The following is a 26,396-nucleotide window of genomic DNA, read 5'->3' as shown; positions in this document are numbered from 1 at the left end:
CAGGATTTGGGCCACACATTCACCCGACCCACGGCGGGGAGGCAGTAGAGCTGGGCTGGTGTGCACGCCTCCAGAGTGCAAAGTGGCAATACCGTTTTAGCAGCCACGGAAGCAACTCATCTGCCCTTCTTCCCAGCAACGATCATGAAGAGGCACTACCACCGTCTGCTTACCCAGGAGTCGAGGTGCAACCCACATGTGCAACCCACTCCAACTACGGTTCGACTGTACGCTACAGGCACCATGTGCTCCGTTTAGCTTCAGTCAGCATTGAGCAGATGCCGCACATCAGCTACAAGTGTTCTCTCAAAGTCAAGCTTAACTTACAGCGTGGTCTCAGGATCAGCTCCAAGCTCCTTAGTGTTCCTCACCAGCCCCTTCGCCTCTCCTCGAGTCTTCAGCCTCTTGCACTTAGGGCACTGGCCTACAGGCTGCAGGACACACAGGGTAGAGGAGGTTGCTTCAGTTCCTACAATTTTTTGACTTTCCAGAGCAACTTCTGTGCTGTACCTGCTCTTCCACAGCTTGGTGAGATGCTAGTGGCGAGCATAATTTTCCCTGGAGAAGTAGGAACTGGAATGGAAGCCAAAACCAGGGCTTTCCCTCTCACCAAAAAGGAAAATTGGAATGCTGCCGCTACTTCCTCTGCCATAATAATATGCAAGAATTGTTTTTATCCAAAGCTGGAAAAGGAGAATGATTCCAAATTGGCCAGCGATGCTGTGATTTCCACTGTGCTTCAAGAATTTGACAAGAACCTTCTCCCTCGGATAGGTTATCTATCAGGAATTGCAAGAGCACTGCTGGAGCACAAAACACTTGTAAAAGGCACAGTGTCAAACAGAGTCACTTTCAACATCACGTGGCTGGCAGCCAAAGTAATAGTGATGCCCAACGCTGTGAATGTGGAAAAAGCTTTGGGAGCAGCCATAACTCAAAACCCTGTGCCCCTTTTAACAGTTGTGCTAATTTTTCTAGTCTACCTTGTTTTGGCCCTCTGGGCCATGACAAAAGACAAGGCTGACAAGGACACCGAGGACAAGAACCCCATTCTGCCAGACAAGGAGCCTTTTGATAAAGTGCACTTTGCGGTCACGTTGTACACAGGGAGTCGCTTAGGAGCTGGAACCACCGCAGATGTTTTTCTTCAACTCGTTGGCCAGGATGGCACAAGTGACGCCTTTTGCTTACGACACCCACATCTTCCGTCATTCCATCAGGGAAGCACCGATACATTTTTGCTAACTGCAGAGAAAGATTTGGGAGATATTTGTGCCTTAAGGGTCTGGCACAACAACAACGGGCCTTCTCCAAGCTGGTTCCTGAGCAGAGCAAAAGTTGAAAACGTAGACACCAACAAGACCTGGTTCTTTATTTGCCGCAAGTGGCTTGCGCTCAACAAGGATGACGGCTTACTCCAAAGGACATTCCTTGCCATGAGCCCCAAAGCACGTCTCGGCAGAATTGACTATTTTTTGATTAATCTTGAAGCAAAGCTGAGAGATGGTCACCTCTGGTTCTCAGTTTTTGCTCATCCTGGCACCGGCACTTTCAGCAGGCTCCAAAGGTTAACGTGCTGTTTGGCAATGTTACTACTGAACCTGCTTGTTAATTTTATGTTCTTTAGGGCTGACAAAAAGGAAGAATCCCCACTACCTGTGAGCGTTATGAGATCAATAGCATTAGCAGCCGAAAGGGCTTTGATTACGATACCTGTGCAGATGCTCCTCATTTCCTCATTTAGGTATTCCCAGAAGGAACGTTTTAATGCATTAGAAGGGGACAACATTCAGAGACAGAAGACTCCACAAAGCGCTGTCCCCTTGTTCTTTCGCAAGAGACCAGCATTAGTTTTTTGCCAGGGATGTGTCTGCCTCTCCTGGACATTAATTACAGTTGTAACGGGGCTGTCTTCATTTTTTATTGTCTTCTATGGCTTGTCTTATGGGCAAGAGACCTCACATCAGTGGCTTTTAGCATCTTCAGTCTCCTTTGCGAAGAACATCTTCTTTTTCCAACCGCTAAAAATCCTATTTTTCTCAGCCCTGAGTACACTCCTTCACAAATATTGTCAAAGTATTCCGTGGCCAACTCAGGAAAATTATTCTGACTTTAAGCCAGATAAAGCAATGGAGACGGAAGACGAGGTGAGAGAGATGCACCGTAAACTTGTTCAAATCTTTCCCTTCACTTACATTGCACGTGAACGCCACACCAGACGCCGAGAAAGGAAAGATTATATTAAGAATAGTTCCAGTATCATCCACTTAGGGTTGAAGTCAATATTATTACTTTTTGCTTTTTTAAACGTCATAAGGTTTAAGAAGGGAGCAGCTATTGGGAAATTCAACTTATTTCATCCCATCAATTTCAGCCTCAGAGGAGACATCACTGACATTTGGGGCTCAGGGACAGAAAAATAAATGGGAAAAAGTGGTTTCTGGTCATATGAGCAACGCGGGATATTGTATTTAGCACTCTGTGCTTTGTACTTTTCAAATAAATGTTCATCATTGTTTAACTTAATTAGTCATTCTTGCCTGAATTGATTAGTAAATTTTAAGGAGTTCTTAACACTCAGCCACTTGCTTTGGACTCTGTTCTGGTTTTCTCCCAAATTTTGGCCTTGTATCTACCTCAGTGGTACTTTCCCGTCATGGCAGCTGATACCTCTTTTACATAGACAATGACTGGAGAACAAAGGCTATGAGGGGTAATCTGGCCTCTGGAAAAGAGGCCATGAGCGGATCTATGCTAAGCTAAACTAAGAGAGAGCTAAAAAAGGTGAGTGCTCTGAAAATGCTGATAAAACCTTTGCTCCTCAAAGCATAAGCAATAAAAGACGAGAGGATGATTTATTGTGCTTTGACCCGGCACAGTTAAATTAGGAGTTCTTAACACTAACAGCACATTTACATTTGTATGTGTGTGAAACTCATACAGTTTTTACTTTTGCAAGGCATCCATGTCAGCCTCCCCAATAGTATAAAGAGTGTAAAATGGCCTTTCCATAGAATGCTGCTTGCCCAAGAAAGCTCTAAGGGCACGTTAATGGAGGGATTTCTTTTACCCTCCAAGGCACAAAAGGCCATTACTGGAGTATCCCCAAACGCAAACGAACGTTTGATTCCGGTAACACTCTAACATCCTCTCTTACCTGGCAGCTCACGAAACCAAGCGCAAGTCAGTCAAGCCCAATGGCTTAACTGCTGCCATTCGGAGCAGCCACGGCTGCAGTGCAACTGCTCATCTTCCCCAGCACTATCCTTGTCTTAAACTTGCTTCTGCACCACACTCTTAGTCCAAAATAAAGCTGCACAGCCTCCTTCTCCAAGGAAGCCCCTGCTCTGAGAGGGGAAATACAGAGACTCGCAGAAAAAAAGAAAAAAGCATAAAGGGAGAGCACACAGCAACATACCCTTACCTAGTGAAGGAGTGAACTCTCCAACGAGGATCAACCAGCACAGGAGAAAGAAGTGCAAAACCTGATTTCTTGTCCCGCTGCTCTTTTCCTGGGAAAAACAAAGCGCAAAGCCATTGATAAGTGGGACACCAACACAATATCTTTTTAAAGATATCTCTTATCCATTTATTAAAAATTTGGAAAAAAAAAAAAAAAAAGGACACATATATAGTCACAAGCCTTTTTGCAAGGCTTACTGGGCTTAAGTCTTCGGTTCTGGGCTTAAGTGGCATTGCTGTTGCTTTTCTTTCTGGCTCCTTCCAGAGAGGCAGTGACAGGATGCAGGCAGCAGCTCATGGAGGGAGTCTCTTCCCCAGTTGCTTTGTGGCGCAGGGAGGATATTTTGGTTTCTTTGGGGAGCGGGGGAAGCATTTCTGGGCAGAGGTGGTAGGAGCTCATCAAAGGGCATGCTGCCAGTTTGAAAGCTCAGAGCTGGACTACAATTAGTATCTGTAACCCCATCTCTGTCTCTTCTTTTTGGAAAGAGACAATAGGATTCTTATATTGCAGATCCAACCAGCCCTGCCCACTGGGATCAATCTGCAGTACCTGACTTGGGATAGAAGGCATCCTTTTCCCTTCTTTTGTGATTCCAATGAAAAGGTACCCTAGGAGGGGGGACACTGTTTAAGTGAAAACTTCACTGGGGTTAGATGGTAAAATGTGACAAGAATTCCCTTGGGTTTTTTTTGTTTGTTTGTTTGTTTTGGGTGCACATGCTAGAGATCTAGCATGACTTCCAAAGAGCTTCTGAAAAAATGTGCCAAACTCTTGTGGACTTCACCTGCCTCTTTATAGCATCGCTCACCACGCCAAGACGCAAATTCAGGACTCCAAAGTCCACTGTTAGAATTGCCATAATGATCAAGTACTTGGGCTGAGAAGACGCCCTGGCTGCATGAACGGTAAAAAAGACATACAAGACCAGTCCTGTCATGGCTGTCAAGGGATAAGCTTTGGTCTGGAAAGCTGGAGAAAAGGGAATCTCTCCATTCTCTAGAGTTCCATTTGGGCAGTGACTAATACGATGCAGTTCCAAAAGCCCTTTGTTAAAAGGGATGCAGGCGCCTTCCTATCCCTCTATCATCAGGAGGTTTCTCATGTGTCGCAGTTGCTGCGCTCCTCCATGCTGGCTGTGCTGCAGGTCTTCTCCTGCGCTCCCTTGCGCTGCAGCTTCTGACCTCGGCCAGAACCCCCAGTGCCACGTCCACCAGCTCTGCCTCGGTCATGCAACAGATGGTTGCTGCCCTGCCGGCCCCTGCCCCTGGCCAGCCCCTGCCTCTGCCGCTGGTACCGCCGGGCTGCCGTGGGGGGAGGCCCAATCGGTGCTGCAGGCTGTTCTGCCGCTGCCATCCGGGCAGGCCGCAGCCGCCGGCTGCCTGCCGCCATCTTATGTACCCGCCCCGAGAGAGGGGGCGGTCTGCGCAGGGCTCCGGGCATGCGCTCCGCCCCGCAGAGGTCATGGCCGCCTCCGGGGGCGCCAGCCCCCGAGCCCACCGGCAGACCAGCCACAATCCCCGACAATTCCCCCTTTTTTTTTTTTATTTGTGTTGCAATTCTTTCTTCACTTCCACTCGGCCAACTGTTGCGCAGGTGTAGTAAGTGAAGTCTTCCTTGTCAGGTGAAGTCTTCCTTGTCAGGTGTTCCACACCTTCGAGAGGTGTCAATACCATTCCACACCTTCGAGAGGTGCCAGTCCACACCTTCGAGAGGTGCCAATCCCATACCACACCTTCAAGAGGTGTCAGTCCACACCTTTGAGAGGTGCCAATCCCATACCACACCTTCAAGAGGTGCCAGTCCACACCTTCGAGAGGTGCCAATCCCATTCTACCACACCTTCGAGAGGCGTCAATCCCATACCACACCTTCAAATGGTGCCAGTCCCATATCACACCTTCAAGAGGTGCCAGTCCCACACCTTAACAAGGAGTCGAATCACAAGTCCGGATAGCTGCTTCCCTGCTGCTCTCAGGTTCCACCAGGCTCCGCTACCACTACCAGTCGTCAGGTGGTCCGCTTCTTGTTATCACGTCGGGTTCTTGTTATCACGTCGGGGTCACCATTTGTCGCAGTTGCTGCGCTCCTCCATGCTGGCTGTGCTGCAGGTCTTCTCCTGGGCTTCCTCGCGCTGCAGCTTCTGACCTCGGCCAGAACCCCCAGTGCCACGTCCACCAGCTCTGCCTCGGTCATGCAACAGATGGTTGCTGCCCTGCCGGCCCCTGCCCCTGGCCAGCCCCTGCCTCTGCCGCTGGTACCGCCGGGCTGCCGTGGGGGGAGGCCCAATCGGTGCTGCAGGCTGTTCTGCCGCTGCCATCCGGGCAGGCCGCAGCCGCCGGCTGCCTGCCGCCATCTTATGTACCCGCCCCGAGAGAGGGGGCGGTCTGCGCAGGGCTCCGGGCATGCGCTCCGCCCCGCAGAGGTCATGGCCGCCTCCGGGGGCGCCAGCCCCCGAGCCCACCGGCAGACCAGCCACAATCCCCGACACTCATGCGCTTGCCAGGCTACTTCCCAAGAACTGACGGGCTAAATTGCGCAGCGGATGCCAAATTGCATGTTTCTCTAGCAAACCGAAAGCATTTCCTCTCTTTGCTGCTCTTTCTTGCATTACTCTCTTTCTCAAAACATGAGAGTGGCCCAAATTGTGGAGGCGACAGATTGTCCACTCTCAGCTCTGAAGGAGCTGACTTTGTATACAGACCCGCTATGCTTCATCTAGCTGCACAGGCATGAAAACGTCAGCTCTCTTCACCCTCGAGCAGCAATCAAGCCAACAGGAACAAGGGCTCCAAACATTTCCCTCATATTTTACCTTTGTTCATAAATCTGTGCTCATCCGTTTGCTTGACAGACAAGAAAAGTGAAATGTGTGCCTTGCTGTCCACCAAGACCTACCTTCATGATACTGAACAAGAGAGTGATGCCCATTGTGCTTCTGACACTCTGCTAGCTCTCCATTTTACAGAGGAAACCAACCTTTTGCCACAGGGAGACAACAGAGCTAAATAGAAAAGTCTGGGGCTCTGCTTCTGTGGCCTCTAGTCTGCGTGGTATTATACTGGTCCTTGGGAGCAGCTAAACACTTTCTCAGTTGTAAATAACTTACTCTGTTCAAGGAGCTATGAAAAATGTTAAGAAAGGAATGTCTGATCCTATGATGTAGCAGGAACACACCATTTGCTTGCCCAGGGCTGCTGCTGGCACCAGCCATGGTGCATACACTTGAGCGGAATTCAGGAGCAACTGTCTAGAGACCCTTTGCTACATCCCAATAATCTCAGGTCGTAACACAACCGCCCTGCGCTTCCATCTGTGCTTCCTACAATCTCCACACTTTCCAACAGCACAAAAGGTGCCAGCACAACAGCACATGCCATACATGCCCACTTTGTACGCAGCGACAGCAAAAAGATTCGTGCTGATCAAACCAACTCCCGTCCCTTTCCCCAAATGGCCTGTCACTCACCCATTGGCAAACACATCCAGTGCACATACATGGAGCTTATCCCGCTCACTCAGTGCCTGTGATTTTGCCAGCATCATTATTCTTCTCACTGCACTGTCCAGCTCTCTGTTGAGCCACACTGAACTTCCAGCGCCAAGCAGCTCCAATCCATTAGCGATGGCAAGTGCCATTGCTGCAGAAACCAGCGCATTAGAGCTTGCCAAGTAGAGCATTTACCTCTACATAAATTCCTGAAAGGGGCTTGTTTTGCCTGCTTCTTCGTTTGCTTTTTTGTTTGTTTCAAATGGGAACTGTCTTGTAGGTGAAAGCAGTCCCAGGCTTTAAGACATCATCCAGCAGTATCCAGCTGAAGAAGTAAAGGTTACACTTGGCAAAACTTGCATCTGCTGCTTTTAACTTGGAGAGACAGCCCTCACCATCTCCTAGGGTCTCCTTGTTGCTCCAGGTTGCACCCTGTAACAGAGAAAGACAACTGCTAGAAAACAGATGATACTGAACTTCTTTGCATTCACACAAGCAAGGCAAATTCAAAAGTAAGCAAGCCAAAGGAGGAAAAGAGAAACTTTATTTTCAGGGAAGAGTTAACTTAGTAGGATGATGGAGATCCTGGCTTCTTTAAGGCATGAGTTTATGTAGTTTATGTCTAGTGGGGGATTTTCCAGTGTCGAGTAGGAAGAGCTGACTGGCTGGAGCTTTGCCCTGCAGATGGAGTATTTAGCATAGCTCTCTGAAAGAAGGCTATTTATTTATTTATTTATTGCTCTCTACTCACGCCTTGCATTAGTGGCCATGTGGCAGCTGGCTTCTGAGGTATCCCCTTCTCGTCTCAGCCAGCCACTTCTTCTCACAAGCCTTGCATGAAGGTCACATGTGTGAGGCCACAAGCTTCTGGTTCCATTTGGCTGAAACATGCAGGCACACATGCACGGGCCTTGCTGAAGCCTTCTTTCCTGAACAAGCTGAAGTAAAAAAGCCCTGTCTCAAGCACTCACAAGCTGTATTTCTTGAGAGACGCTTGCAGAAGACAGAGACACTGCCCAGACACTTTTGCCAGCTCTGGCCAAGGCCAAAGACTGGCCCTTTGCCCCTGCTTTAAGACAAGAGTTTACTAACAGGATCTGGTGCTTCTTTACCCAGAGCCGTGTCCCTTGTGGAGCCTCTGCTGGCTCTCAGGACCCTCTGCTTCTTCCAGGTCACTCTTTGCACACCTGCTATTGCTCAAGGGACTTTTCCAGAGCTCTGGAGCTCACCAACCTCTCATACTCCCCAAAGATTCCCCAGAACGTTGTTAAGCCTCCTGACCTACCTAACCTTTTCTTGTGGATGAGCGCGTGTCATGCTGACACCTCCTTGCACCTCTTGGTATTTCCTGAAGAAGGCCCTCATTAATAGAACTTTTTCCCAAATACAAATATTCTCTGGGTTGATTCCTAGCTTTTTTTGCTTGCTCGTTTTCGGCTTTGCTTTTTGTGTCTGTTTAACTGGTAACATGACAGCAAACTCTGAGTCACCGCAGAGGAGGCTCCCGCTCCAAGTCGCGGCTCTCGCCGACTAATTCTCACTAACACGGACTCTCTCTGGCAGTGTTAAATGTGGAAAATGCCACAGGCTTGCGGTAGGAACTGCCAAGAAGGAAAGAAGGAGATACGTGTACAGGTACCTAAGAACATAAGCAGCAGAGTGGGAAGGGGAGAAGATGCTGCAGCAGGCACCATGGCTGCAAAGTGAGCGCTGACAAGGAGCAGAGCACCAGGGCCCAGGAGCCTCTGCGGAGCAAGCAGCAAGCGCGGGCAGAGCTGGACCCAGAGCAGGAGGCAGCGCAGAGCTCGCCCCAAAAGCACCCGGCCTGGGAGAGGCCTGTGAGGGGCTGGCAGGGGCCACCCGCGTGAGGGCCGCTCGCAGCCGCCACACAACACGGGCCGCCCTCGCGCCAGCGCCCGTTCTGCGGAGGGCAGCGGGCAGGGGCTCCGCGGCACTCGCAGCACATGGCCACAGCAGCCTCAGCTCGCATCGGCCTCCCTGTTGAGCACTCGCTTACCGGGAGGAGGACAGGCAGGGAGGAAGAACAGGGTGCTAAAGGCCCCTGCCCGCCGTGCAGCGGCCCTCAGCCTGCAGTCCCTCAGGGGCACCATGACCCTGCTTTGCCAACTCCATCCGCCCAAGAGCGGCCCCACAGCACCTCCGCAGCATCCCCAACGCCTCCCGCCCCATGATGGGGGAGCCCCTGGGGGTCGCCAGTGGCCAGCCAGGGTCAGGGCCCCCTGGGATGTGGCCAGAGCTGCAGCTTTGGGTAAGCAGGTTTCAGGGGGTGGTTTGTTCCAGAGCGGGGGGCAATAGAAGGAGCCGGGCGGCCCCCCCCACGCCTCAGAGGGGATGGGAAGCCCCATTGTTGGGTGTCGTCGCCAGGGGCCACCTGCTTCCTTGATGCCCTCGGGACCCAAGGTGCCCAGCGCAGGGCAAGCGGCCCTGAGGGCACCTCTGGAGCCCAGCGCGCCTGCTTCGTGCAGCAGCAGCACCAATGGCTCTCGGGCCACGGCTCTCCCTCGGCCAAGCGGTGGCGGCGCCAGCGCTGGCCCTTCTGCTCCTCTGGCTTCCCGGCGGCTGCCCTCCAGCCTTGTGGGATGCTGCTCCCCTTCTGCAACCCTCGTCCCTCCTCGTCGTCTCCCTGAGCCCTCACAGACACGTCTCACAGAGACCGGGCATGGAGCACGGCATCTCCTGCTTATGGAGTAAGCCCATGAATCAGGGTTACCAGCCAGCCCCTGGAGCACAACTGCAGCCACAGCCCCCACTGCATTGCTCCTGCTACAACAACCCTGCCTGGGGGAAGAATACACCTTGCTGGTCTGGGCAGCTTGTGCTGCAGGCAACCCTCCTGCCTGGAAGAACGCCACCAGCCACAGCCTCCAGCTTCATTACAATGCAGTGCTCATCAGCTTCAGGCTCTGCTCCTGGAGGCCTTCATCACAACTTGAGCATTGAGATGTGCGGGCAGGATATACGACTGCCAGGATTTGGGCCACACATTCACCCGACCCACGGCGGGGAGGCAGTAGAGCTGGGCTGGTGTGCACGCCTCCAGAGTGCAAAGTGGCAATACCGTTTTAGCAGCCACGGAAGCAACTCATCTGCCCTTCTTCCCAGCAACGATCATGAAGAGGCACTACCACCGTCTGCTTACCCAGGAGTCGAGGTGCAACCCACATGTGCAACCCACTCCAACTACGGTTCGACTGTACGCTACAGGCACCATGTGCTCCGTTTAGCTTCAGTCAGCATTGAGCAGATGCGGCACATCAGCTACAAGTGTTCTCTCAAAGTCAAGCTTAACTTACAGCGTGGTCTCAGGATCAGCTCCAAGCTCCTTAGTGTTCCTCACCAGCCCCTTCGCCTCTCCTCGAGTCTTCAGCCTCTTGCACTTAGGGCACTGGCCTACAGGCTGCAGGACACACAGGGTAGAGGAGGTTGGTTCAGTTCCTACAATTTTTTGACTTTCCAGAGCAACTTCTGTGCTGTACCTGCTCTTCCACAGCTTGGTGAGATGCTAGTGGCGAGCATAATTTTCCCTGGAGAAGTAGGAACTGGAATGGAAGCCAAAACCAGGGCTTTCCCTCTCACCAAAAAGGAAAATTGGAATGCTGCCGCTACTTCCTCTGCCATAATAATATGCAAGAATTGTTTTTATCCAAAGCTGGAAAAGGAGAATGATTCCAAATTGGCCAGCGATGCTGTGATTTCCACTGTGCTTCAAGAATTTGACAAGAACCTTCTCCCTCGGATAGGTTATCTATCAGGAATTGCAAGAGCACTGCTGGAGCACAAAACACTTGTAAAAGGCACAGTGTCAAACAGAGTCACTTTCAACATCACGTGGCTGGCAGCCAAAGTAATAGTGATGCCCAACGCTGTGAATGTGGAAAAAGCTTTGGGAGCAGCCATAACTCAAAACCCTGTGCCCCTTTTAACAGTTGTGCTAATTTTTCTAGCCTACCTTGTTTTGGCCCTCTGGGCCATGACAAAAGACAAGGCTGACAAGGACACCGAGGACAAGAACCCCATTCTGCCAGACAAGGAGCCTTTTGATAAAGTGCACTTTGCGGTCACGTTGTACACAGGGAGTCGCTTAGGAGCTGGAACCACCGCAGATGTTTTTCTTCAACTCGTTGGGCAGGATGGCACAAGTGACGCCTTTTGCTTACGACACCCACATCTTCCGTCATTCCATCAGGGAAGCACCGATACATTTTTGCTAACTGCAGAGAAAGATTTGGGAGATATTTGTGCCTTAAGGGTCTGGCACAACAACAACGGGCCTTCTCCAAGCTGGTTCCTGAGCAGAGCAAAAGTTGAAAACGTAGACACCAACAAGACCTGGTTCTTTATTTGCCGCAAGTGGCTTGCGCTCAACAAGGATGACGGCTTACTCCAAAGGACATTCCTTGCCATGAGCCCCAAAGCACGTCTCGGCAGAATTGACTATTTTTTGATTAATCTTGAAGCAAAGCTGAGAGATGGTCACCTCTGGTTCTCAGTTTTTGCTCATCCTGGCACCGGCACTTTCAGCAGGCTCCAAAGGTTAACGTGCTGTTTGGCAATGTTACTACTGAACCTGCTTGTTAATTTTATGTTCTTTAGGGCTGACAAAAAGGAAGAATCCCCACTACCTGTGAGCGTTATGAGATCAATAGCATTAGCAGCCGAAAGGGCTTTGATTACGATACCTGTGCAGATGCTCATCATTTCCTCATTTAGGTATTCCCAGAAGGAACGTTTTAATGCATTAGAAGGGGACAACATTCAGAGACAGAAGACTCCACAAAGCGCTGTCCCCTTGTTCTTTCGCAAGAGACCAGCATTAGTTTTTTGCCAGGGATGTGTCTGCCTCTCCTGGACATTAATTACAGTTGTAACGGGGCTGTCTTCATTTTTTATTGTCTTCTATGGCTTGTCTTATGGGCAAGAGACCTCACATCAGTGGCTTTTAGCATCTTCAGTCTCCTTTGCGAAGAACATCTTCTTTTTCCAACCGCTAAAAATCCTATTTTTCTCAGCCCTGAGTACACTCCTTCACAAATATTGTCAAAGTATTCCGTGGCCAACTCAGGAAAATTATTCTGACTTTAAGCCAGATAAAGCAATGGAGACGGAAGAGGAGGTGAGAGAGATGCACCGTAAACTTGTTCAAATCTTTCCCTTCACTTACATTGCACGTGAACGCCACACCAGACGCCGAGAAAGGAAAGATTATATTAAGAATAGTTCCAGTATCATCCACTTAGGGTTGAAGTCAATATTATTACTTTTTGCTTTTTTAAACGTCATAAGGTTTAAGAAGGGAGCAGCTATTGGGAAATTCAACTTATTTCATCCCATCAATTTCAGCCTCAGAGGAGACATCACTGACATTTGGGGCTCAGGGACAGAAAAATAAATGGGAAAAAGTGGTTTCTGGTCATATGAGCAACGCGGGATATTGTATTTAGCACTCTGTGCTTTGTACTTTTCAAATAAATGTTCATCATTGTTTAACTTAATTAGTCATTCTTGCCTGAATTGATTAGTAAATTTTAAGGAGTTCTTAACACTCAGCCACTTGCTTTGGACTCTGTTCTGGTTTTCTCCCAAATTTTGGCCTTGTATCTACCTCAGTGGTACTTTCCCGTCATGGCAGCTGATACCTCTTTTACATAGACAATGACTGGAGAACAAGGCTGTGAGGGGTAATCTGGCCTCTGGCAAAGAGGCCATGAGCGGATCTATGCTAAGCTAAACTAAGAGAGAGCTAAAAAAGGTGAGTGCTCTGAAAATGCTGATAAAACCTTTGCTCCTCAAAGCATAAGCAATAAAAGACGAGAGGATGATTTATTGTGCTTTGACCCGGCACAGTTAAATTAGGAGTTCTTAACGCTAACAGCACATTTACATTTGTATGTGTGTTTTTACTTTTGCAAGGCATCCATGTCAGCCTCTCCAATAGTATAAAGAGTGTAAAATGGCCTTTCCATAGAATGCTGCTTGCCCAAGAAAGCTCTAAGGGCACGTTAATGGAGGGATTTCTTTTACCCTCCAAGGCACAAAAGGCCATTACTGGAGTATCCCCGAACGCAAACGAACGTTTGATTCCGGTAACACTCTAACATCCTCTCTTACCTGGCAGTTCACAAAACCAAGCGCAAGTCAGTCAAGCCCAATGGCTTAACTGCTGCCATTCGGAGCAGCCACGGCTGCAGTGCAACTGCTCATCTTCCCCAGCACTATCCTTGTCTTAAACTTGCTTCTGCACCACACTCTTAGTCCAAAATAAAGCTGCCCAGCCTCCTTCTCCAAGGAAGCCCCTGCTCCCAGAGGGGAAATACAGAGACTCGCAGAAAAAAAGAAAAAAGCATAAAAGGAGAGCACACAGCAACATACCCTTACCTAGTGAAGGAGTGAACTCTCCAACAAGGATCAACCAGCACAGGAGAAAGAAGTGCAAAACCTGATTTCTTGTCCCGCTGCTCTTTTCCTGGGAAAAACAAAGTGCAAAGCCATTGATAAGTGGGACACCAGCACAATATCTTTTTAAAGATATCTCTTATCTATTTATTAAAAATTTGGGAGAAAAAAAAAAAGGACACATATATAGTCACAAGCCTTTTTACAAGGCTTAGTGGCCTTCAGTCCTCGGTTCTGGGCTTAAGTGGCATTGCTGTTGCTTTTCTTTCTGGCTCCTTCCAGAGAGGCAGTGACAGGATGCAGGCAGCAGCTCATGGAGGGAGTCTCTTCCCCAGTTGCTTTGTGGCGCAGGGAGGATATTTTGGTTTCTTCGGGGAGCGGGGGAAGCATTTCTGGGCAGAGGTCGTAGGAGCTCATCAAAGGGCATGCTGCCAGTTTGAAAGCTCAGAGTTGGACTACAATTAGTATCTGTAACCCATCTCTGTCTCTTCTTTTTGGAAAGAGACAATAGGATTCTTATATTGCAGATCCAACCAGCCCTGCCCACTGGGATCAATCTGCAGTACCTGAGTTGGGATAGAAGGCATCCTTTTCCCTTCTTTTGTGATTCCAATGAAAAGGTACCCTAGGAGGGGGGACACTGTTTAAGTGAAAACTTCACTGGGGTTAGATGGTAAAATGTGACAAGAATTCCCTTGGTTTTTTTTTTTGTTTGTTTGTTTGTTTTGGGTGCACGTGCTAGAGATCTAGCATGACTTCCAAAGAGCTTCTGAAAAAATGTGCCAAACTCTTGTGGACTTCACCTGCCTTTTTATAGCATCGCTCGCCATGCCAAGACGCAAATTCAGGACTCCAAAGTCCACTGTTAGAATTGCCATAATGATCAAGTACTTGGGCTGAGAAGATGCCCTGGCTGCATGAACTGTAAGAAAGCCATACAAGACCAGTCCTGTCATGGCTGTCAAGGGATAAGCTTTGGTCTGGAAAGCTGGAGAAAAGGGAATCTCTCCATTCTCTAGAGTTCCATTTGGGCAGTGACTAATACGATGCAGTTCCAAAAGCCCTTTGTTAAAAGGGATGCAGGCGCCTTCCTATCCCTCTGTCATCAGGAGGTTTCTCATGCGCTTGCCAGGCTACTTCCCAAGAACTGACGGGCTAAATTGCCCAGCGGATGCCAAATTGCATGTTTCTCTAGCAAACGGAAAGCATTTCCTCTCTTTGCTGCTCTTTCTTGCATTACTCTCTTTCTCAAAACATGAGAGTGGCCCAAATTGTGGAGGCGACAGATTGTCCACTCTCAGCTCTGAAGGAGCTGACTTTGTATACAGACCCGCTATGCTTCAGCTAGCTGCACAGGCATGAAAACGTCAGCTCTCTTCACCCTTGAGCGGCAATCAAGCCAACAGGAACAAGGGCTCCAAACATTTCCCTCATATTTTACCTTTGTTCATAAATCTGTGCTCATCCGTTTGCTTGACAGACAAGAAAAGTGAAATGTGTGCCTTGCTGTCCACCAAGACCTACCTTCATGATACTGAACAGGAGAGTGATGTCCACTGTGCTTCTGACACTCTGCTAGCTCTCCATTTTACAGAGGAAACCAAGCTTTTGCCACAGGGAGACAACAGAGCTAAATAGAAAAGTCTGGGGCTCTGCTTCTGTGGCCTCTAGTCTGCGTGGTATTATACTGGTCCTTGGGAGCAGCTAAACAGTTTCTCAGTTGTAAATAACTTATTCTGCTCAAGGAGCTATGAAAAATGTTAAGAAAGGAATGTCTGATCCTATGATGTAGCAGGAACACACCATTTGCTTGCCCAGGGCTGCTGCTGGCACCAGCCATGGTGCATACAGTTGAGCGGAATTCAGGAGCAACTGTCTAGAGGTCATCTTGACCCTTTGCTACATCCCAATAATCTCAGGTCGTAACACAACCGCCCTGCGCTTCCATCTGTGCTTCCTACAATCTCCACACTTTCCAACAGCACAAAAGGTGCCAGCACAACAGCACATGCCATACATGCCCACTTTGTACGCAGCGACAGCAAAAAGATTCGTGCTGATCAAACCAACTCCCGCCCCTTTCCCCAAATGGCCTGTCACTCACCCATTGGCAAACACATCCAGTACACATACATGGAGCTTCTCCAGCTCACTCAGTGCCTGTGATTTTGCCAGCATCATCATTCTTCTCACTGCACTGTCCAGCTCTCTGTTGAGCCACACTGAACTTCCAGCGCCAAGCAGCTCCAATCCATTAGCGATGGCAAGTGCCATTGCTGCAGAAACCAGCGCATTAGAGCTTGCCAAGTAGAGCATTTACCTCTACATAAATTCCTGAAAGGGGCTTGTTTTGCCTGCTTCTTCGTTTGCTTGTTTGTTTGTTTCAAATGGGAACTGTCTTGTAGGTGAAAGCAGTCCCAGGCTTTAAGACATCATCCAGCAGTATCCAGCTGAAGAAGTAAAGGTTACACTTGGTGAAACTTGCATCTGCTGCTTTTAACTTGGAGAGACAGCCCTCACCATCTCTTAGGGTCTCCTTATTGCTCCAGGTTGCACCCTGTAACAGAGAAAGACAACTGCTAGAAAACAGATGATACTGAACTTCTTTGCATTCACACAAGCAAGGCAAATTCAAAAGTAAGCAAGCCAAAGGAGGAAAAGAGAAACTTTATTTTCAGGGAAGAGTTAACTTAGTAGGATGATGGAGATCCTGGCTTCTTTAAGGCATGAGTTTATGTAATTTATGTCTAGTGGGGGATTTTCCAGTGTCGAGTAGGAAGAGCTGACTGGCTGGAGCTTTGCCCTGCAGATGGAGTATTTAGCATAGCTCTCTGAAAGAAGGCTATGTAATTATTTATTTATTGCTCTCTACTCACACCTTGCCTTAGTGGCCATGTGGCAGCTGGCTTCTGAGGTATCCCCTTCTCGTCTCAGCCAGCCACTTTTTCTCACAAGCCTTGCATGAAGGTCACAAGTGTGAGGCCACAAGCTTCTGGTTCCATTTGGCTGAAACATGCAGGCACACATGCACGGGCCTTGCTGAAGCCTTCTTTCCTGAACAACCTGAAGTAAAAAAGCCCTGTCTCAAGCACTCACAAGCTGTATTTCTTGAGAGACGCTTGCAGAAGACAGAGACCCTGCCCAGACACTTTAGCCAGCTCTTTGGCCCTGCTTTAAGACAAGAGTTTACTAACAGGATCTGGTGCTTCTTTACCCAGAGCCGTGTCCCTTGTGGAGCCTCTGCTGGCTCTCAGGACCCTCTGCTTCTTCCAGGTCACTCTTTGCACACCTGCTATTGCTCAAGGGACTTTTCCAGAGCTCTGGAGCTCACCAACCTCTCATACTCCCCAAAGATTCCCCAGAACGTTGTTAAGCCTCCTGACCTACCTAACCTTTTCTTGTGGATGAGCGCGTGTCATGCTGACACCTCCTTGCACCTCTTGGTATTTCCTGAAGAAGGCCCTCATTAATAGAACTTTTTCCCAAATACAAATATTCTCTGGGTTGATTCCTAGCTTTTTTTGCTTGCTCGTTTTCGGCTTTGCTTTTTGTGTCTGTTTAACTGGTAACATGACAGCAAACTTTGAGTCACCGCAGAGGACGCTCCCGCTCCAAGTCGCGGCTCTCGCCGACTAATTCTCACTAACACGGACTCTCTCTGGCAGTGTTAAATGTGGAAAATGCCACGGGCTTGCGGTAGGAACTGCCAAGAAGGAAAGAAGGAGATACGTGTACAGGTACCTAAGAACATAAGCAGCAGAGTGGGAAGGGGAGAAGATGCTGCAGCAGGCAGCATGGCTGCAAAGTGAGCGCTGACAAGGAGCAGAGCACCTGGGCCCAGGAGCCTCTGCGGAGCAAGTAGCGAGCGCGGGCAGAGCTGGACCCAGAGCAGGAGGCAGCGCAGAGCTCGCCCCAAAGGCACCCGGCCTGGGAGAGGCCTGTGAGGGGCTGGCAGGGGCCACCCGCGTGAGGGCCGCTCGCAGTCGCCACACAACACGGGCCGCCCTCGCGCCAGCGCCCGTTCTGCGGAGGGCAGCGGGCAGGGGCTCCGCGGCACTCGCAGCACATGGCCACAGCAGCCTCGGCTCGCATCGGCCTCCCTGTGAGGACCCGCTTAGCGGGAGGAGGACAGGCAGGGAGGAAGCACAAACCGCACAGGGTGCTAAAGGCCCCTGCCCGCCGTGCAGCGGCCCTCAGCCTGCAGTCCCTCAGGGGCACCATGACCCTGCTTTGCCAACTCCATCAGCCCAAGAGCGGCCCCACAGCACCTCCGCAGCATCCCCAACGCCTCCCGCCCCATGAAGGGGGAGCCCCTGGGGACAGCCAGTGTCCAGCCAGGGTCAGGGCCACCTGGGATGTGGCCAGAGCTGCAGCTTTGGGCAAGCAGGTTTCAGGGGGTGGTTTGTTCCAGAGCGGGGGGCAATAGAAGGAGCCGGGCGGCAACCCCCATGCCTCAGAGGGGATGGGAAGCCCCATTGTTGGGTGTCGTCGCCAGGGGCCACCTGCTTCCTTGATGCCCTCGGGACCCAAGGTGCCCAGCGCAGGGCAAGCGGCCCTGAGGGCACCTCTGGAGCCCAGCGCGCCTGCTTCGTGCAGCAGCAGCACCAATGGCTCTCGGGCCACGGCTCTCCCTCGGCCAAGCGGTGGCGGCGCCAGCGCTGGCCCTTCTGCTCCTCTGGCTTCCCGGCGGCTGCCCTCCAGCCTTGCGGGATGCTGCTCCCCTTCTGCAACCCTCGTCCCTCCTCGTCGTCTCCCTGAGCCCTCACAGACACGTCTCACAGAGACCGGGCATGGAGCACGGCATCTCCTGCTTATGGAGTAAGCCCATGAATCAGGGTTACCAGCCAGCCCCTGGAGCACAACTGCAGCCACAGCCCCCACTGCATTGCTCCTGCTACATCAACCCTGCCTGGGGGAAGAATACACCTTGCTGGTCTGGGCAGCTTGTGCTGCAGGCAACCCTCCTGCCTGGAAGAACGCCACCAGCCACAGCCTCCAGCTTCATTACAATGCAGTGCTCATCAGCTTCATGTTCTGCTCCTGGAGGCCTTCATCACAACTTGAGCATTGAGATGTGCGGGCAGGATATACGACTGCCAGGATTTGGCCCACACATTCACCCGACCCACGGCGGGGAGGCAGTAGAGCTGGGCTGGTGTGCACGCCTCCAGAGTGCAAAGTGGCGATACCGTTTTAGCAGCCACGGAAGCAACTCATCTGCCCTTCTTCCCAGCAACGATCATGAAGAGGCACTACCACCGTCTGCTTACCCAGGAGTCGAGGTGCAACCCACATGTGCAACCCACTCCAACTACGGTTCGACTGTACGCTACAGGCACCATGTGCTCCGTTTAGCTTCAGTCAGCATTGAGCAGATGCGGCACATCAGCTACAAGTGTTCTCTCAAAGTCAAGCTTAACTTACAGCGTGGTCTCAGGATCAGCTCCAAGCTCCTTAGTGTTCCTCACCAGCCCCTTCGCCTCTCCTCGAGTCTTCAGCCTCTTGCACTTAGGGCACTGGCCTACAGGCTGCAGGACACACAAGGTAGAGGAGGTTGGTTCAGTTCCTACAATTTTTTGACTTTCCAGAGCAACTTCTGTGCTGTACCTGCTCTTCCACAGCTTGGTGAGATGCTAGTGGCGAGCATAGTTTTCCCTGGAGAAGTAGGAACTGGAACGGAAGCCAAAAACAGGGCTTTCCCTCTCACCAAAAAGGAAAATTGGAATGCTGCCGCTACTTCCTCTGCCATAATAATATGCAAGAATTGTTTTTATCCAAAGCTGGAAAAGGAGAATGATTCCAAATTGGCCAGCGATGCTGTGATTTCCGCTGTGCTTCAAGAATTTGACAAGAACCTTCTCCCTCGGATAGGTTATCCATCAGGAATTGCAAGAGCACTGCTGGAGCACAAAACACTTCTAAAAGGCACAGTGTCAAACATAGTCACTTTCAACATCACGTGGCTGGCAGCCAAAGTAATAGTGATGCCCAACGCTGTGAATGTGGAAAAAGCTTTGGGAGCAGCCATAACTCAAAACCCTGTGCCCCTTTTAACAGTTGTGCTAATTTTTCTAGCCTACCTTGTTTTGGCCCTCTGGGCCATGACAAAAGACAAGGCTGACAAGGACACAGAGGACAAGAACCCCATTCTGCCAGACAAGGAGCCTTTTGATAAAGTGCACTTTGCGGTCACGTTGTACACAGGGAGTCGCTTAGGAGCTGGAACCACCGCAGATGTTTTTCTTCAACTCGTTGGGCAGGATGGCACAAGTGACGCCTTTTGCTTACGACACCCACATCTTCCGTCATTCCATCAGGGAAGCACCGATACATTTTTGCTAACTGCAGAGAAAGATCTGGGAGATATTTGTGCCTTAAGGGTCTGGCACAACAACAACGGGCCTTCTCCAAGCTGGTTCCTGAGCAGAGCAAAAGTTGAAAACGTGGACACCAACAAGACCTGGTTCTTTATTTGCCGCAAGTGGCTTGCGCTCAACAAGGATGACGGCTTACTCCAAAGGACATTCCTTGCCATGAGCCCAAAAGCACGTCTCGGCAGAATTGACTATTTTTTGATTAATCTTGAAGCAAAGCTGAGAGATGGTCACCTCTGGTTCTCAGTTTTTGCTCATCCTGGCACCGGCACTTTCAGCAGGCTCCAAAGGTTAACGTGCTGTTTGGCAATGTTACTACTGAACCTGCTTGTTAATTTTATGTTCTTTAGGGCTGACAAAAAGGAAGAATCCCCACTACCTGTGAGCGTTATGAGATCAATAGCATTAGCAGCCGAAAGGGCTTTGATTACGATACCTGTGCAGATGCTCATCATTTCCTCATTTAGGTATTCCCAGAAGGAACGTTTTAATGCATTAGAAGGGGACAACATTCAGAGACAGAAGACACCGCAAAGCGCTGTCCCCTTGTTCTTTCGCAAGAGACCAGCATTAGTTTTTTGCCGGGGATGTGTCTGCCTCTCCTGGACATTAATTACAGCTGTAACGGGGCTGTCTTCATTTTTTATTGTCTTCTATGGCTTGTCTTATGGCCAAGAGACCTCACATCAGTGGCTTTTAGCATCTTCAGTCTCCTTTGCGAAGAACATCTTCTTTTTCCAACCACTAAAAATCCTGTTTTTCTCTGCCCTGAGTACACTCCTTCACAAATATTGTCAAAGTATTCCGTGGCCAACTCAGGAAAATTATTCTGACTTTAAGCCAGATAAAGCAATGGAGACGGAAGACGAGGTGAGAGAGATGCACCGTAAACTTGTTCAAATCTTTCCCTTCACTTACATTGCACGTGAACGCCACACCAGACGCCGAGAAAGGAAAGATTATCTTAAGAATAGTTCCAGTATCATCCACTTAGGGTTGAAGTCAATATTATTACTTTTTGCTTCTTTAAAGGTCATAAGGGTTAAGAAGGGAGCAGCTATTGGGAAATTCAACTTATTTCATCCCATCAATTTCAGCCTCAGAGGAGACATCACTGACATTTGGGGCTCAGGGACAGAAAAATAAATGGGGAAAAGTGGTTTATCTGGTCATATGAGCAACGCGGGATATTGTATTTAGCACTCTGTGCTTTGTACTTTTCAAATAAATGCTCATCATTGTTTAACTTAATTAGTCATTCTTGCCTGAATTGATTAGTAAATTTTAAGGAGTTCTTAACACTCAGCCACTTGCTTTGGACTCTGTTCTGGTTTTCTCCCAAATTTTGGCCTTGTATCTACCTCAGTGGTACTTTCCCGTCATGGCAGCTGATACTTCTTTTACATAGACAATGACTGGAGAACAAGGCTATGAGGAGTAATCTGGCCTCTGGCAAAGAGGCCATGAGCGGATCTATGCTAAGCTAAACTAAGAGAGAGCTAAAAAAGGTGAGTGCTCTGAAAATGCTGATAAAACCTTTGCTCCTCAAAGCATAAGCAATAAAAGACGAGAGGATGATTTATTGTGCTTTGACCCGGCACAGTTAAATTAGGAGTTCTTAACACTAACAGCACATTTACATTTGTATGTGTGTGAAACTCATACAGTTTTTTACTTTTGCAAGGCATCCATGTCAGCCTCTCCAATAGTATAAAGAGTGTAAAATGGCCTTTCCATAGAATGCTGCTTGCCCAAGAAAGCTCTAAGGGCACGTTAATGGAGGGATTTCTTTTACCCTCCAAGGCACAAAAGGCCATTACTGGAGTATCCCCGAACGCAAACAAACGTTTGATTCCGGTAACACTCTAACATCCTCTCTTACCTGGCAGTTCACGAAACCAAGCGCAAGTCAGTCAAGCCCAATGGCTTAACTGCTGCCATTCGGAGCAGCCACGGCTGCAGTGCAACTGCTCATCTTCCCCAGCACTATCCTTGTCTTAAACTTGCTTCTGTACCACACTCTTAGTCCAAAATAAAGCTGCCCAGCCTCCTTCTCCAAGGAAGCCCCTGCTCTGAGAGGGGAAATACAGAGACTCGCAGAAAAAAAGAAAAAAGCATAAAAGGAGAGCACACAGCAACATACCCTTACCTAGTGAAGGAGTGAACTCTCCAACGAGGATCAACCAGCACAGGAGAAAGAAGTGCAAAACCTGATTTCTTGTCCCGCTGCTCTTTTCCTGGGAAAAACAAAGTGCAAAGCCATTGATAAGTGGGACACCAGTACAATATCTTTTTAAAGATATCTCTTATCTATTTATTAAAAATTTGGAAAAAAAAAAAAAAGGACACATATATAGTCACAAGCCTTTTTGCAAGGCTTACTGGGCTTAAGTCTTCGGTTCTGGGCTTAAGTGGCATTGCTGTTGCTTTTCTTTCTGGCTCCTTCCAGAGAGGCAGTGACAGGATGCAGGCAGCAGCTCACGGAGGGAGTCTCTTCCCCAGTTGCTTTGTGGCGCAGGGAGGATATTTTGGTTTCTTCGGGGAGCGGGGGAAGCATTTCTGGGCAGAGGTGGTAGGAGCTCATCAAAGGGCATGCTGCCAGTTTGAAAGCTCAGAGTTGGACTACAATTAGTATCTGTAACCCCATCTCTGTCTCTTCTTTTTGGAAAGAGACAATAGGATTCTTATATTGCAGATCCAACCAGCCCTGCCCACTGGGATCAATCTGCAGTACCTGAGTTGGGATAGAAGGCATCCTTTTCCCTTCTTTTGTGATTCCAATGAAAAGGTACCCTAGGAGGGGGGACACTGTTTAAGTGAAAACTTCACTGGGGTTAGATGGTAAAATGTGACAAGAATTCCCTTGTTTTTTTTTTTGTTTGTTTGTTTGTTTTGGGTGCACGTGCTAGAGATCTAGCATGACTTCCAAAGAGCTTCTGAAAAAATGTGCCAAACTCTTGTGGACTTCACCTGCCTTTTTATAGCATCGCTCGCCATGCCAAGACGCAAATTCAGGACTCCAAAGTCCACTGTTAGAATTGCCATAATGATCAAGTACTTGGGCTGAGAAGATGCCCTGGCTGCATGAACTGTAAGAAAGCCATACAAGACCAGTCCTGTCATGGCTGTCAAGGGATAAGCTTTGGTCTGGAAAGCTGGAGAAAAGGGAATCTCTCCATTCTCTAGAGTTCCATTTGGGCAGTGACTAATACGATGCAGTTCCAAAAGCCCTTTGTTAAAAGGGATGCAGGCGCCTTCCTATCCCTCTGTCATCAGGAGGTTTCTCATGCGCTTGCCAGGCTACTTCCCAAGAACTGACGGGCTAAATTGCCCAGCGGATGCCAAATTGCATGTTTCTCTAGCAAACGGAAAGCATTTCCTCTCTTTGCTGCTCTTTCTTGCATTACTCTCTTTCTCAAAACATGAGAGTGGCCCAAATTGTGGAGGCGACAGATTGTCCACTCTCAGCTCTGAAGGAGCTGACTTTGTATACAGACCCGCTATGCTTCAGCTAGCTGCACAGGCATGAAAACGTCAGCTCTCTTCACCCTTGAGCGGCAATCAAGCCAACAGGAACAAGGGCTCCAAACATTTCCCTCATATTTTACCTTTGTTCATAAATCTGTGCTCATCCGTTTGCTTGACAGACAAGAAAAGTGAAATGTGTGCCTTGCTGTCCACCAAGACCTACCTTCATGATACTGAACAGGAGAGTGATGTCCACTGTGCTTCTGACACTCTGCTAGCTCTCCATTTTACAGAGGAAACCAAGCTTTTGCCACAGGGAGACAACAGAGCTAAATAGAAAAGTCTGGGGCTCTGCTTCTGTGGCCTCTAGTCTGCGTGGTATTATACTGGTCCTTGGGAGCAGCTAAACAGTTTCTCAGTTGTAAATAACTTATTCTGCTCAAGGAGCTATGAAAAATGTTAAGAAAGGAATGTCTGATCCTATGATGTAGCAGGAACACACCATTTGCTTGCCCAGGGCTGCTGCTGGCACCAGCCATGGTGCATACAGTTGAGCGGAATTCAGGAGCAACTGTCTAGAGGTCATCTTGACCCTTTGCTACATCCCAATAATCTCAGGTCGTAACACAACCGCCCTGCGCTTCCATCTGTGCTTCCTACAATCTCCACACTTTCCAACAGCACAAAAGGTGCCAGCACAACAGCACATGCCATACATGCCCACTTTGTACGCAGCGACAGCAAAAAGATTCGTGCTGATCAAACCAACTCCCGCCCCTTTCCCCAAATGGCCTGTCACTCACCCATTGGCAAACACATCCAGTACACATACATGGAGCTTCTCCAGCTCACTCAGTGCCTGTGATTTTGCCAGCATCATCATTCTTCTCACTGCACTGTCCAGCTCTCTGTTGAGCCACACTGAACTTCCAGCGCCAAGCAGCTCCAATCCATTAGCGATGGCAAGTGCCATTGCTGCAGAAACCAGCGCATTAGAGCTTGCCAAGTAGAGCATTTACCTCTACATAAATTCCTGAAAGGGGCTTGTTTTGCCTGCTTCTTCGTTTGCTTGTTTGTTTGTTTCAAATGGGAACTGTCTTGTAGGTGAAAGCAGTCCCAGGCTTTAAGACATCATCCAGCAGTATCCAGCTGAAGAAGTAAAGGTTACACTTGGTGAAACTTGCATCTGCTGCTTTTAACTTGGAGAGACAGCCCTCACCATCTCTTAGGGTCTCCTTATTGCTCCAGGTTGCACCCTGTAACAGAGAAAGACAACTGCTAGAAAACAGATGATACTGAACTTCTTTGCATTCACACAAGCAAGGCAAATTCAAAAGTAAGCAAGCCAAAGGAGGAAAAGAGAAACTTTATTTTCAGGGAAGAGTTAACTTAGTAGGATGATGGAGATCCTGGCTTCTTTAAGGCATGAGTTTATGTAATTTATGTCTAGTGGGGGATTTTCCAGTGTCGAGTAGGAAGAGCTGACTGGCTGGAGCTTTGCCCTGCAGATGGAGTATTTAGCATAGCTCTCTGAAAGAAGGCTATGTAATTATTTATTTATTGCTCTCTACTCACACCTTGCCTTAGTGGCCATGTGGCAGCTGGCTTCTGAGGTATCCCCTTCTCGTCTCAGCCAGCCACTTTTTCTCACAAGCCTTGCATGAAGGTCACAAGTGTGAGGCCACAAGCTTCTGGTTCCATTTGGCTGAAACATGCAGGCACACATGCACGGGCCTTGCTGAAGCCTTCTTTCCTGAACAACCTGAAGTAAAAAAGCCCTGTCTCAAGCACTCACAAGCTGTATTTCTTGAGAGACGCTTGCAGAAGACAGAGACCCTGCCCAGACACTTTAGCCAGCTCTTTGGCCCTGCTTTAAGACAAGAGTTTACTAACAGGATCTGGTGCTTCTTTACCCAGAGCCGTGTCCCTTGTGGAGCCTCTGCTGGCTCTCAGGACCCTCTGCTTCTTCCAGGTCACTCTTTGCACACCTGCTATTGCTCAAGGGACTTTTCCAGAGCTCTGGAGCTCACCAACCTCTCATACTCCCCAAAGATTCCCCAGAACGTTGTTAAGCCTCCTGACCTACCTAACCTTTTCTTGTGGATGAGCGCGTGTCATGCTGACACCTCCTTGCACCTCTTGGTATTTCCTGAAGAAGGCCCTCATTAATAGAACTTTTTCCCAAATACAAATATTCTCTGGGTTGATTCCTAGCTTTTTTTGCTTGCTCGTTTTCGGCTTTGCTTTTTGTGTCTGTTTAACTGGTAACATGACAGCAAACTTTGAGTCACCGCAGAGGACGCTCCCGCTCCAAGTCGCGGCTCTCGCCGACTAATTCTCACTAACACGGACTCTCTCTGGCAGTGTTAAATGTGGAAAATGCCACGGGCTTGCGGTAGGAACTGCCAAGAAGGAAAGAAGGAGATACGTGTACAGGTACCTAAGAACATAAGCAGCAGAGTGGGAAGGGGAGAAGATGCTGCAGCAGGCAGCATGGCTGCAAAGTGAGCGCTGACAAGGAGCAGAGCACCTGGGCCCAGGAGCCTCTGCGGAGCAAGTAGCGAGCGCGGGCAGAGCTGGACCCAGAGCAGGAGGCAGCGCAGAGCTCGCCCCAAAGGCACCCGGCCTGGGAGAGGCCTGTGAGGGGCTGGCAGGGGCCACCCGCGTGAGGGCCGCTCGCAGTCGCCACACAACACGGGCCGCCCTCGCGCCAGCGCCCGTTCTGCGGAGGGCAGCGGGCAGGGGCTCCGCGGCACTCGCAGCACATGGCCACAGCAGCCTCGGCTCGCATCGGCCTCCCTGTGAGGACCCGCTTAGCGGGAGGAGGACAGGCAGGGAGGAAGCACAAACCGCACAGGGTGCTAAAGGCCCCTGCCCGCCGTGCAGCGGCCCTCAGCCTGCAGTCCCTCAGGGGCACCATGACCCTGCTTTGCCAACTCCATCAGCCCAAGAGCGGCCCCACAGCACCTCCGCAGCATCCCCAACGCCTCCCGCCCCATGAAGGGGGAGCCCCTGGGGACAGCCAGTGTCCAGCCAGGGTCAGGGCCACCTGGGATGTGGCCAGAGCTGCAGCTTTGGGCAAGCAGGTTTCAGGGGGTGGTTTGTTCCAGAGCGGGGGGCAATAGAAGGAGCCGGGCGGCAACCCCCATGCCTCAGAGGGGATGGGAAGCCCCATTGTTGGGTGTCGTCG

General features: G+C 49.7%; 3 protein-coding genes across 3 annotated transcripts; all 3 read left to right on the top strand.

Moving 5' to 3' along the window:
* The first annotated feature begins 578 nt into the window (after window positions 1-578).
* LOC148592939 (polycystin family receptor for egg jelly-like) lies at window positions 579-5,985 on the top strand. The gene is made up of 3 exons (XM_088533030.1): window positions 579-1,761; window positions 5,572-5,717; window positions 5,884-5,985. The coding sequence occupies exons 1-3, from the start codon at window positions 579-581 to the stop codon at window positions 5,983-5,985; spliced, it is 1,431 nt and encodes a 476-aa protein (XP_088389156.1).
* Window positions 5,986-10,515: 4,530 nt separating this feature from the next.
* Window positions 10,516-14,264, top strand: LOC148592938 (polycystin family receptor for egg jelly-like). The gene is made up of 2 exons (XM_088533028.1): window positions 10,516-11,698; window positions 14,182-14,264. Exons 1-2 carry the CDS (start codon window positions 10,516-10,518, stop codon window positions 14,262-14,264), a joined length of 1,266 nt encoding a protein of 421 aa, XP_088389154.1.
* A 3,890-nt stretch (window positions 14,265-18,154) lies between these two features.
* On the top strand, window positions 18,155-22,805 carry LOC148592937 (polycystin family receptor for egg jelly-like). The gene is made up of 3 exons (XM_088533027.1): window positions 18,155-18,182; window positions 19,206-20,222; window positions 22,723-22,805. The coding sequence occupies exons 1-3, from the start codon at window positions 18,155-18,157 to the stop codon at window positions 22,803-22,805; spliced, it is 1,128 nt and encodes a 375-aa protein (XP_088389153.1).
* The last annotated feature ends 3,591 nt before the right edge of the window (window positions 22,806-26,396 follow it).

The sequence above is a fragment of the Tinamus guttatus genome, unplaced genomic scaffold (genome assembly GCF_059628265.1).
Source record: "Tinamus guttatus ecotype Peru unplaced genomic scaffold, ASM5962826v1 Tinamus_guttatus_pri_ptg000475l, whole genome shotgun sequence".
Taxonomy (NCBI): domain Eukaryota; kingdom Metazoa; phylum Chordata; class Aves; order Tinamiformes; family Tinamidae; genus Tinamus; species Tinamus guttatus.
Note: the sequence above shows the minus strand (reverse complement) of the source record. Positions and strands in the feature narration are given on the sequence as shown.